Source organism: Cebus imitator, unplaced genomic scaffold, assembly GCF_001604975.1.
Source record: "Cebus imitator isolate Cc_AM_T3 unplaced genomic scaffold, Cebus_imitator-1.0 Scaffold635, whole genome shotgun sequence".
In the NCBI taxonomy this organism is placed as follows: Eukaryota; Metazoa; Chordata; class Mammalia; order Primates; family Cebidae; genus Cebus; species Cebus imitator.
In genome coordinates this window covers 382,730-394,760 of record NW_016107950.1, presented here as the reverse complement: position 1 = coordinate 394,760, position 12,031 = coordinate 382,730, and the positions used below count along the sequence as shown (strand labels likewise).

Genomic DNA, 12,031 nt, shown 5'->3' with positions numbered 1-12,031 from the left:
AAAAAAAAAAAAAAAAAAAAAAAAAACAAGCATATCATCCAACCAATCTTTGAGTTCACACACTCAAAAGAAATTCCCAGGGTGAAAAAGGAAGGGAGAGTTCAAAAAGTATGGAATTCAGTGGGAGGTGGAGCCCCAGGGAGAGCAGTGATCACAGAAGCGCTCACCAGCCACACTTGGTTGAAAGTGACTGAAAGATTGAATTCGGAAAAATCCAGCTATATGTTGGTTATGAAAAGCGCACTTTAAGGAACACTGAAAAATTGAAAATAAGAGAATGGAAAAACTACATGGTTGGTAAGCACTAACCAAAAGAATGCTGATGTGGGTATATTAATATCAGAGGATGGCCTTTAAAGGAAAAGTCTTTCTTAGGGCTAAGAATGTAAAAGCCTTTATTACTACTGGTAATAAAGGAGCCACTCAGAGGGAGAGGTAACAATTCTGAACTTGTTTATGCACCTACTCACATAAGGCTGAACTGTTGTAACAGACTCAAAAGAGGAAACTGACAAATCCAGTACAACAGTGGGAGATTTCCGCAGAGTTTCCTAGTCACAGAGGAAAAACTAGTACCACTACTGAGGATTTAAACTGTCAGCCAGGTTGATCTAATGAGCCCTTGTTAACACCGCACTGACCCATTAGAGAATGCACTGTCCCTTCAAACGCACATGGGACATTTGACATTTCCAAAGTAGGACCTTACACTATGTCATAAAGCCAGTTTCAACTAATTTCAAAAAATCAGTATCACACAGATGACTCTTTGATGACAGTGTCATTAAATAGAAATCAGAAACAAAAAAGATAACTAAAACATACTTCTAATAAGTCACACGTCAAAGAGAACTTAGAATTGCTGAGACAATGGACATACTATAGATTAAAACTAGTGGTTTTCAGAAGGGACACTGTGTCCTCATATACTAATATTCTCTAAAAAGTGAATGAGACATAAGGAAGTGTGCAGATTAAATGTAAACTGTGTTATTGAGGAGTTTGCAGAGGGCAGGGGAGAGGCGGGGTGGGGCTAGTTCTGCTGGAGGAGGTTTCAGCCAACGCTGGGGCAGCGGGAGGGAAGCGGTGAGGTCAGGAGGCGGGGGTGGGATGCAGGGCCTGTTGGTCAGCACCATCTTCCCCTCCTGATGGGCTGTTAGTCAGCAGTTCACCCCGCTGTGGAACACTCGCTGCAGCTGTTTATTACAGGAGACGGTCTCAACATCTTGCCCTAAAGCCTCATCTAGTTATAGAATGAGACAATCGGGAAGTGCCAGGCCTGTGGCAAAATGGAGTCTGCCTGCTTCGGACTTTCAAATTTAACCCGCTCCCACCCCTGTAAAACTCCTAGGCCTCAGCAGAAACAATACTTGTTTGCTCTAGATTCCAGCCCCAGGCCATTCCCAGGACATAACCCTGGACTTACATCAGTTTATGCTGAGAAATTATTTGAGGATCACTCCTGAATCAACGCAGAAAGAAAGTCTTTCTTCATAAGATTAGAATCTAATATTCTATCAAATCGATGTGGTTTTTAATGTACTCATTGTATTTCAGTACCTGTACACTTCAACCAATCAAACCTGCTCTTCCAGTGCAGCTGCGCAGACTACACAGAAGAGTTATCTTAGATTTTTTTTCCCCAGAGGCTTTTATTTTCATTGAGACTGAGGGAGGCCTCTTGCAAAATATCTGGAACTCAGACAAAGGCTGGACCCTCCCCACAGCAAGATGCCAGCCCCTGTCTCACGGGTAGTGTCCTGGGCTTCGACGCTGGGCAGCGAGGGCATTTTAGTCACTAGGGTCCTGATCATTAGCCATTTGGAACTTGGGATGTGGGATTCTCTGGGCCTGTGCATGTAAGCGATGATGCCTACATGAGTCTGGAAGGTGACATCAAGCCATGTCAATGCTGATGGCTCCAGTGTCTCATAGGCAGATCAGTTCTTGGTGTTATAGCCGGGTTGGTGAGATGAGGGGCCGCAGGCGCTCCGCAGGGCAGGCGTCACTGAGCCGAGCACCCTGCCGGGCCTGTAGCAGCCTTCTCACTCGGTCATGACAGCGCCCACTCGCAGTTGCACAGTTCTCTGTGCTTGTCCAGGCGTGCGCACATCTGCGTCTCACTGGTCCTCACTTGACCGTGGGAGGTAGGCATGCTGAAGGCGTCTGGCCCTGCTGTACAGTTGGGGTGCCTGGCCCCACGGAGGCAGCGGCCAGAACCAGTTCCTGCAGCAGACGCCTGTTTCCTTCACTTCTCTCCTGGGACGTCCTGTAGCAGCCACACAGTCCTCCTTCCCAAATGGTTTGATTTTTAATGTTTCCTTTTCTATTTGCAATGCCTTCTGCTTTGCAACTTACTTGAAACTGCAGGATCCTGTTACTCATGCTCTACCCTGCCCCTTACAAGCCTCACACAGCACAGGCTTTTGGGTGTGTGTTTGTTTTTTTTCTCTCAGTTAAGAATTAAAACCAATTTTACTTTGAGAAATCTCTCACGACAAGTCCTGGGAAACCATGCCTGAGCAGGGCCAGAGGGGTGAACAGCTTCTGTACAAAGCTTGTGTGAAGGAGCCTTGGTGAGAAACGGGGCTGAGTGCTTGGCCAGCTCTGGGCCTGGGGAACTTTGGGGAGTTTGAGCATTGACTGCCATGCACAGCAGTATGTCAGAGTTCGAGTCGTTGTATTCCCTGAGACATGCTACAGCCATGATGCCTGAGGGAAAGAAGCCAGACCCAAAAGAGCATGCAATAGTCCCCCCTTATCACCGAAAATAGGTGAGTACAGTACAATAAGATTTTATGAGAGAAAGACCACTTCACATAATTTTTGTTACAGTATATTGTTATAATTGTTCTATTTTGTTAATGTTGTTGTTAATTTTTTACTGTGCCTAATAGCTTACACTTTATCATAGGTATGCGTATACAGGAAGAAACAATATATATAGGGTTGGTACTGGGGGGAGTGGTTCCGGCATCAGTTTGGGGTTTTGGAACATATCCCTGTGGATAAGGGGGACTACTGTGTATTCTGTTTATTTTAAGCTCCAGAAAAGGCAAACTAAGACCGTGTGGCAGAAAGCAGGTCATTGCGAGGAGTTGGAGGGAAGCAGGGATTGACTGGGGAGGGGCAGGGCTTTTTGGAGAAATGGAAACAGTCTAGGTTTTTATCATGGTGGTAGGTACGTAAATGTACATGTTTGTCGAATCTCATAGATCTGTGCACTTTAAATGGATGCTTGGAAATGTATATCTCAATAAGTCGTTTAAGAAATGCGTAACAAGAGAAAGAAATACTTGCACAGTTCTCTATTTTTCTTCTTGTCTTCAAAGCTTTATAACATTCCAAAATATATTTGCAACTTGGATCATTCTCGTTTTTGTTGTTGCTGTTCTTTTTGTCTTTTTTTGCTCTAACAAACCAAACTCAGAACACACTGCTTAAATGGAAGGGCACTGACTTTAAACCAGTTGGTTACATAAGAACAAACAATGCAGACATATTAATTTGTTCCTTCTTGCTGAAAATGTTAGGCAGAGATATGCTTTTCGCCATGACTTATGCAACATGTGCGTGGGTCCTGTTCTGATTTTTAATGGGGTTGTTTTAAGGATGTGCTACTTTCTCTCCCTACTGTTTGAGTTTGGCTTCATCACTTGTTTTCCATGTTGATAAAAGGCAGTCCTTCATAGTTACCTCCCTTCCTAGGGGCACATGGGGAACTAATGAGCCGTTTCTAAGCCTTCCTCCTTCTGACGCAGGCAGGCATGGTGTAAACATGTGCACAGATGCCCTCTAGCCTTGTCTCTGACTCCTCTCTTCTTGCCCTCCCAGACTCCAGAGCCAGATGCACACCTGCCAGGCGAAGGTGAGATTGAAGATAACCAGCTCCCCGCATCCCCTGCGGAACAAGTGGAGCAGGGATGGAGCCAGCAAACAGACCGCGATGATTCTGAGACGCTGTCCCAGCAGAGTGAAAGTCAATCAGACACAAAAACTGACCCCTTTGAAAGTGCCTCTGACACAGAGTCCTTGTCTGGGGACCTCCCAAGGGGAGACTTCCACCCTCTAAGAGGTACCCCTGGAGACATAGAGACGCCTTGGGAATACCCTGATGTCTCAGCAACTGGAACCCCTCAGGAGCAGCATTTGACCTGTGTTCCTGGGCTTCGTGCAAAGGAAGAACTCCATTTGTCCCCTGGCTTAAAGGAAGACTCTTGCAAAAATGGATTGCGAGCCTTTGCTGCAGTCGCTGGAGAAGAGGAGGCAGAACACCTCTGGGACTGCATGACCAGCCTGGAGCGAGAGCCTCTGCAGCCAGTGGCTCCCCGACACACAGGGTGCTGCTTACAGAGGGCCACAGACAGCAGTGGCCCCGAGCTAGCACAGGGGGTGGCTGTTCAAGACCTCAGAGGGCTCTGTGGTGTTTCTCTTCAGAAATCCAGATCTGAGAGCTATCTGGGCATCCCAGTGGTCTGGCCCTTCCTTCTCTGGTGCTGTGAACTGGGTCGGAGTTGGCCACATATCCACAACAAGGCCAGGGTACCAGTGCTACCTAGCAGAGGCCCACTGGACAGCGCAGCCCCTCTGGGGACCAGGACAGAGAAGGAAAGTACTCTAGGCCCTGCAGGGGACACAGAATTGCTCTGGTCCCAGCCCCACTTTGATGTCCCCAGCCAGCCTCCTTTGAGGACATCATGCCTCCTACATACCAAGCGTCACCATAGTGCCCCAGGAACTATTGGTGACAAGAAGAGGGCATCCCCCAGACACGACTGTGGGCACACGAGGGCACTGGTCAGGGCCTGTTCCATAGCAGGGCTTTCCTTAGGGTGCCCTGAGGATCCTGTGGGACAGAATGTTGTGAAATCTGGGATCCATGTGAAGGATGGGGGAGAAAATGAACAAGATCCAAGAACACAAAACACCCTTTCCCCTGCACCCACCCAGCTGTCTGGCCTGCTTCCTGCTTCTCAAAGTGGGGCTCCTTATCTGCAGGGTCCCTGCAAGCCCAGTGGGTTTCACTTGCAAAGGGCTTCTCAGGACACTCCCTCTGAAGGTCTCCTGGGGGAAAACCAGTTAGGACACGATTCCAGGTCATGCCTGGTGGCTTCATGCCTCACTTCGGAGTTAGTGAAGCTCAATGTGGAGGAAGTGCCTGGGCCCGCTGAGTGCAAGTCGGAGCAAAGCCCAGAAAGCAGAACCCAGGAACCCCAACGCACCCAACTCACACCAAGAGCTGCTGATGAGAGAGAGACACAGAAGCACCTTTGGGGCATTTCTGTAGAGGCAGGAAACCAAACCAGTAATTACACATCAAAGTATGTGCTCAGCGGGGAAAGCAAGCCACCTACTAGGGCCAAGTTCCCACGGCAGCCTAGCAGTGAGGGGCCCCAGGTGTGGAGTGGAGACCTGATGGGCTGCTCGGAAGTGAGTCACAGTTCAGATGCCCCAGAGACCACCCAGACGTCAAGCGCAGTAGACACTTCAAAGGCAGCCGAAGAGGCCACGGTTCTAGACCCCAACGACAGGGAACAGGCTTTGCAAGGTCTTTCAGAATTCTGGGCAGCCACGGTGTCCCACTGCGGCCCTGGGGCTGAGGGGGCTGAACAGGGCTCTGGGGGTCCCCGGGGCTGGCAGCTGGAGCCCAAAGCAGGCAGCGAGGCCTCCCGGGGCAGGGGCGCGCTCATCATTGTATCTGTGGAGCAGAAAGGTCTTCAGGCCGCCAGGAGGAATGCGGGGCCCCTTCCAGAAACACTGCCCCGTGACTTTCCTGAGGAAAGACTGGGATCTCCCCTGAGAACTGGCGAAACCCCCTGTGAGTCTCCCACGGCGGGGAAAACAGCCGGTGGCAATGACTGTGAGCCGCCAGCAGCCCCCGCACAGGGAGCTGGCCAGGGTGCTCTTCAGACGGTGGCCCCGGCCGCAGAGCTCGGGAGAGTGCTGGTCCCCCGAGCTGCTTCGGGTGAGGCGCCGAGCACAGAGGCGCCCCCGCGAGAGACACCGCGCGGGGACTGTCAGAGCCCCGGGCCTGGGGCGTGCGGCGCGGGGGAGGCCCTGGAGGGCGGCGCTGCAGCAGCCCCCGCGCTCCCGCCGTCCCCGCCGCCTCGTGGGCTCCTCAGGGCGCAGGGGCCGGGGAAGCGCACGACGTTTTCCAAGGTGACCTCCTTCAGGAGGGGCAGGCCCCTGGCGGCCGAGAGCCCGGGAGGGGTCCGGGCCCCGCCTGCCCAGGGCCGCAGGGGGCGCTCTTCGCGCCCTGAGGGGGTCCCCGCGGAGAGCCCGCCCGCCGAGGCCCGCTGGGACGCGCCGCCTCCGCACCTCCGCGACGCCAGCGCCGGGCACGAGCTCGCCCCGCAGGCCGCAGGCGACGGCACCGCGGGCCCGGCGGGAGCTGCGCACACGGGGACCGCCGCGGGCCCTGGTAGCCGAGGGCCTTTCTCTGAGAGCTGCGGCACGAAGAGACTCAGAACGACGGAGAAAAAGCTCAGGGCGAGGCTGGCCTCGGCTCAGAAGACCTTTTCAAACTTTTTTGAGTCAAAAGTTGTAGAGAAAGAGAACAGCGGTGAGCGTTCCCCAGGTTCTCCCAAGGGCGAGAAGGAGAAGGGCAGGCTGCGCCAGGGTTCCTGGCGGGCGTTTCTGAAAAGCAAGGACGCCGAAAGCCCCAAGAAGCCCGCCCTCGGGAGTCCGCTGCCAGGACCCGAAATTCTTTCCCCAGCGGAGACCGACGGCCACGGTGAGGACCGGGCCGAGGACAAAGCAGGCCGTGTTTTCAGCGAGCACTGGGCGCCCCCGCGTGCCCCCACACCTTTGGCCGCCAGCACTTTAGCTCCGCCGGAGCACAGGAGGAAAAGTGAGCCGACGGTCAAGTGCACGGCCGCCCGGGAAGGCGGTAGGTACCTACCTCCAGGTATCTTTCCTGAAAGGTCCTGGCTGGCGTCCCCGGGCAGCCCTCGGGCCCAGCGGGCTGGAATCGCGCACACCCTGCCCTCCAGCTCTGCCTGCTGCCTGGCCTGTGACAGCCCCGGCACGCCCTGCAGACCCACCAGCCCCAAGCCCCTGAGTCCCAGGCCTAGTGCTCAGCGGGCCGATCTCCACTACCCCGGGAGGGGTAGCGCCATCTCCATGGTTTCTCTTGGAAGCTGCAGCTACGTGGACAGCAGTTCAGAGGACCCTGAAAGACCCAAGATTCCCAAGGCCCGGACCAGCCTCCTGCTTTCTCTGCAGACGCTAAACCAGGATGAGCAGAAGCAAGGGAACAAGGAAGGAGGCCTGCACCCGCGCGGCCTGGGCGCAGCGCCCTGGCTCAGGAGCCTTCCTGGGAGTGAGGTGAGTATCCGAATCGCACCAAGCCTCTGCTGACCTCTTCAGACAAGAGAAGGAGGGGACAGGCGGGGATCTTCCTAAGGGATGGGGAGAGGTGAAGTAAGAAGGCCAAACCAGAATTGCCCCGTTACACTCCCAGTTTCTACCCCCCCCCCCCCCCCAAGTGAACACAGCGTGTGACCAATTTCTTGAACATTACCAAGCTAACAAGCAGGAATTGGCATTTCATGGTCATGTCATTCTGTTTTTCTTAAATTTCAAGCCATCTCAATTTTCTTTTCTGTGAACTGCCTGCTTCCTAGGCACTGCCCGTTATTTGTTGAACGGTCTGTGCAAGCTTTTGTGTTAAACCTAGTCTTTCTCCACTGTGGCATTTTAAAAAATTCCCCATGTTGTCTTCCAGTAGTTTAACAGCGTCTATTTCATCTTATTTAGAATTTGATCCAATGGGACTTATTTAGTATAAAAAGACAGGAATCGTTGGTGCTTCTGAAATGTTTAGTGTAGTAAGATGGTCTCTCCCGCAAAGCGACCGCTTCTGCCCGGGATAAGTTAGCAGGGTCAGGCACAGGATAAAGCAGACAAGGGTGGGGTGTCTCACCTCGGCTACCCTTGGAAGGAGGGAGCTTTTCTGGAAATTCCAGAAAGCAAGTGCCCTGGAGACTGTGAAAAGTAAAAAGTAAGGCTCCCTTCGCTTCTTTAGACCAAGCGTCTCCTGCACGCCCAGAGCCAGGGAGCACGGGTCACAGCCTCCCCATGCAGTGGCCTCTCGGGCACTCCCCTCCATCTGCAGGCAGATGTCAGCTACTCTTGGGCTCCCACGCTGTGCGGCTGGGAGGGCGACAGAAAAGGTGCTGGCAGAGCGCCTCCAGGCTCGGTGGGCTGCTAAGAGGGGCGGAGCGGGGATAGAAGGGGTTTCCCAGCGGAGCACCCTGCAAGGCTGAGTGGACCGCGGACATTCAAATAGGATCACTACCAACAGGAAACCGCTTTACCTCCCCAGCCTATTTCCGCATCTGTACGCAGTTAAACATTGAAGATTTTGTTTTTCTCATTTTGGGTTACTTTTTTCATTACTATTACTACTAAAGTTAAAAAAAAAAAAAAAAAGTCAAACAATACAGATGTAGAAAGGAAAAGGCCCCTCCCCAAAACCTTCGGATCCCACTCCACCAAGATAACACTGCAGTATGCTAAGGTGTCTCATTTTGAGCTAGCTGAGATTTTATTTTGGACCAAAAAAAAAAAAAAAAGCCAATTGCATTGTTTTGCAGCTGGAGGCATGGGCAAGGGGGGTCCCCAGACAGTAAACTCCCCGCTGGTGGGCTGAGGGCTAGGGCTGAGCGTCGGATGGGTCTCCCATTCCCTGTGCTCCCGTGTACAGCAACCTCCCTCCCGGGCTCTGGGGCAGCCTCAGGAGGGGCAGGCTGGGAGGGGCTGTTGTCTCATCTTTCATTGTGCTCTCACACAGGGTTTACGGGGCGGTTTCGGGAGAGGGAGTCCCACGGAGGGGTCAGAGCTACACGTTGCTCTGCATCTTTCTTGCTTGCTTAATACAGCAGCTACAGTGCCCCAGCGCCTCATATTCACGGCTCTGTTGAGAAGTCGCATAGCAGTTTAGAGTATGGCTAAGCTGTATTTCCTTTACGGTTTTCCTGCCGATTGGCATTGAGGTATTCTCTAGTTTGGGGTCATTAATAAATAATGCTGCAGCAGCAGCACTTTTGCGCATGTGTTCTTAGACAGCGATGCTTTTATTTCTGTCGGATATAAAAGTGGGATTGTACAAAGCGTAGGTGTATTTTAATAGCTTTCAGATTACTTCTGAAATGACTGTGGCAATCAACACTCAGCAGCAATCTCTGAGTGCCCATTTCCTCACACCCTTCCAACTTGGTTGCCTATTGCCCTTCTATATTTTTGATCATCTGAAAATACACAGAGAACTTGATTTAAAAGTAAAGAGGCATTTTAGCGTTAGGTAACTCAGAGTTAAATCAAGTAGTCAAAAAAAGATTTACAATATTTGAATTAACAAGCCTGATGTAATAGTGATATATAAGTGTCTGTGTGTGTATATGTATATAAGCACCTACTGGAAGACATATTCCTGGAGGTGTTCCCGATACTCACTTGGCATTGTGTGGGGGATGGAACAGGTGTGTTGGGTCTCAGGCACACACCTGGACAGTTTGCTTGGTTTGTTGGGGTTTTTTGTTTTTTGTTTTTTTGCCTTTTTGTTTGTTTTTCGTTTATTTTGTTTGATTCAGGGTCTTGCTCTGTCTCCCAGGCTGGAATGCAGTGGCGAGATCACGGCTCACTGCAGCCTGGATCTCCCAGGCTCAAGCAATCCTCCTGCCTCAGCCTCCCAAGTAGCTGAGCCCCCACACATGCACCACCACACCCAGATAATTTTTAAATATTTTTTAGAGATGGAGTCTCACCATGTTGCCCCAGCTGGAGTAGTCATGGGTTTTAACAAACAGTGAGAAGATGATTGTAAAGTATCCAGCAAAGGGCCAGGCAGGAAGCAGGTGTCCGATAAATGTGAGCTCCTATTCCTCTTTCCGTTTCACTCCTTACTGGAGAAGAGGAAAGCCTAGTACACTGCACATCAGATCATAGATAGGTGAACAGCAGGTACACAGGGAACGGAGAGAGAAGCAAGCTTGGAAAGGTTCCCTCTGGCTGGTGGAACCCTGGATTGTGCGAGAACGTGAAACTCCCCGTGGAGAAATGACTGCGCCATCTTGTGGGCATTCCTGGGAGAGCAGGCTCTGAAGGTCAGAGTAATTTGCAAGGAGTTGAGTCAGCATTCCCACTTCTTCCCTGCACGACAGTATTAAGGAGCAGCAGTTCTCTTATCCCAGTCTTTTACAACAACCATTCTTAGTATTTTGTTGTTTTCTTCTAGATTTATTTCACAAAAAATGTTTTATATATTTAACACAGCTTGATATCATGTATAGAGATCTTAATTTTCTATGATTTTACATCCTGCAGTTTTTTTAAAGCCTTTTAAGGTAGAGAAATAGAGAAGTCAAACAGAACAGCAGAATGCATAACTGTGTAGATATATATTGTCCACACACACCAGATGACCTCCACCGGGTCATGAAACGCCACATGCCCCACACTGCTCCCTTCCTGCTGCCTCCCTTCCTCCTGTCTGCCCTACCCTCCACATCTCACCTCATGGTGTTTACTTGCCATTATCATGTTACTACCATGGGTGTGGGGGGTTGCCTGTTTGGAGCTTTATATAAATAAAACTTACGCATTCATCTAAACCTTGCTCAATCTATTTTGTCTCTGCCTTCTCCTGCTAATTAAGAATCATCCTGCGCCACAGATCTCCAGTTCTCTCATCATCATGTTGAATTGCTCTGAATCATCACAACACAGTGTATTCCTCAGTGAGCTGCTGATGGACTTGGGGTTGTGCCCAGTTTGGGGCTGCTGTGAATATTTGCATCAGGGGCCTGCTGCACGGCATGTGTATTTCCATGGGGTGCATTTTTAGGGGTGGCATGGTTGTGTCCTTGGGGGATGCATATCTTCAGTCTTACTAATTACTGTCAAGTTATTTTTCCAAAGTGATTGCATGAAATTATCCTCTCTCATTAGGAGTATCCTTTGCTCTGTGTTCTCATTCACATTTGGTTATTGTCGGCCTTTTTAATTTTAACCATTTTGCTAGGCGTGTAGCAGTACCTCACTGTGATTTTGATTTTCATTTTCTTGATGTCTGAAGAGGCTAAGGAATTTTTGTTTTTGTTTTTTGAGCCTGAGTCTCCCTCTGTGACTGAGGCTGAAGTGCAGTGGTGTGATCTCAGCTCACTGCAGCCTCCATCTCCAGTGTTCAAGCGATTCTCCTGCCTCAGCCTCCTGAGTAGCTGGGACTACAGGCGCCTGCCACCGTGCCTGGCTAATTTTTGTATTTCTAGTATGTTGGTCAGGCTGGTCTCAAATTCCTGAGCTCAAGTGATCCACCCACATCAGCCTTTCAAAGTGCTGGGATTACAGGTGCGAGCCACTTCACCCGGCCTAAGGAACTTTTTATTTGCTTTTTGACATTCTGGATACCCTTGTCAAACTAAAATGATTTAAAAAAAAGGTCAGAATCTGGTTTAAAAAGAGTTTATTCAGCACAGAGGTTGAGGACTGCAATCCAGGACACACTTCCAAGTTGCCTTGGAGAGTGCTCCAGAGAACAAAAGAGAGGCTCACATTTTTAAAGAAATAAAGGAGGAATCAGGAGAGGGAGTGAGTACAAAAGTTGTTTATCAGGAATTCTCACCGGTTTACGGAAGTAACACTGGCTGGTGATTGGCTGTACCTTGGTGAACTATAAGGTGTGTGGCATTGTATGGCTGCTCAGAGTGAGTTAGTCTAGAGCCCATATAACGAGAGGCTCCAAGAGGCAGCTATTTAGCTGAAGGGAGAGTGAGATGTGACTGCTGTTAGGTCTCAAATGCCTTTTGGGCCTGATAATTTAAAGGGCTCACATTCCTCTGATAGTTTTTTTATTCTCACCCTCTTGTGGGACATGTCTGTCCTAGTCTGTCGTCCATTTGTTTTGGGGTTTTCTCTTACTGATGCTGGAATTGCATTGTTGGTAAATGCACCACAAATACTTCCCACTTCATGTGGCTTACCTTTTCCCTGTTTAATGATATCTTTTTTTTTTTTTTTTTTTTTTTTTTTT

At 50.2% G+C, this 12,031-nt stretch overlaps 1 protein-coding gene and 1 long non-coding RNA gene across 3 annotated transcripts in view; both read left to right on the top strand.

The window, feature by feature from the left end:
* Positions 1-12,031, top strand: part of ARHGEF4 (Rho guanine nucleotide exchange factor 4) — a 218,481-nt gene that overhangs the window by 82,134 nt on the left and 124,316 nt on the right. Inside the window, exons 1-2 of one of the 2 annotated variants that reach the window (XM_037734572.1) lie at positions 2,206-2,302; positions 3,835-7,326. In XM_037734572.1, the coding sequence (XP_037590500.1) occupies positions 2,300-2,302; positions 3,835-7,326 (3,495 nt within the window). In that variant the 5' untranslated portion in view covers positions 2,206-2,299. Of the gene's footprint in view, positions 1-2,205; positions 2,303-3,834; positions 7,327-12,031 lie in introns of those variants that run through there. The other variant, XM_017517522.2, reaches the window with a different exon arrangement.
* The window catches only part of LOC108295377, a 14,543-nt gene continuing 11,075 nt past the window's right edge, over positions 8,564-12,031 (top strand). Inside the window, exons 1-2 of the long non-coding RNA XR_001821376.2 lie at positions 8,564-8,677; positions 11,283-11,286. This is a non-coding gene — a long non-coding RNA (uncharacterized LOC108295377). The remainder of the gene's footprint in view (positions 8,678-11,282; positions 11,287-12,031) is intronic.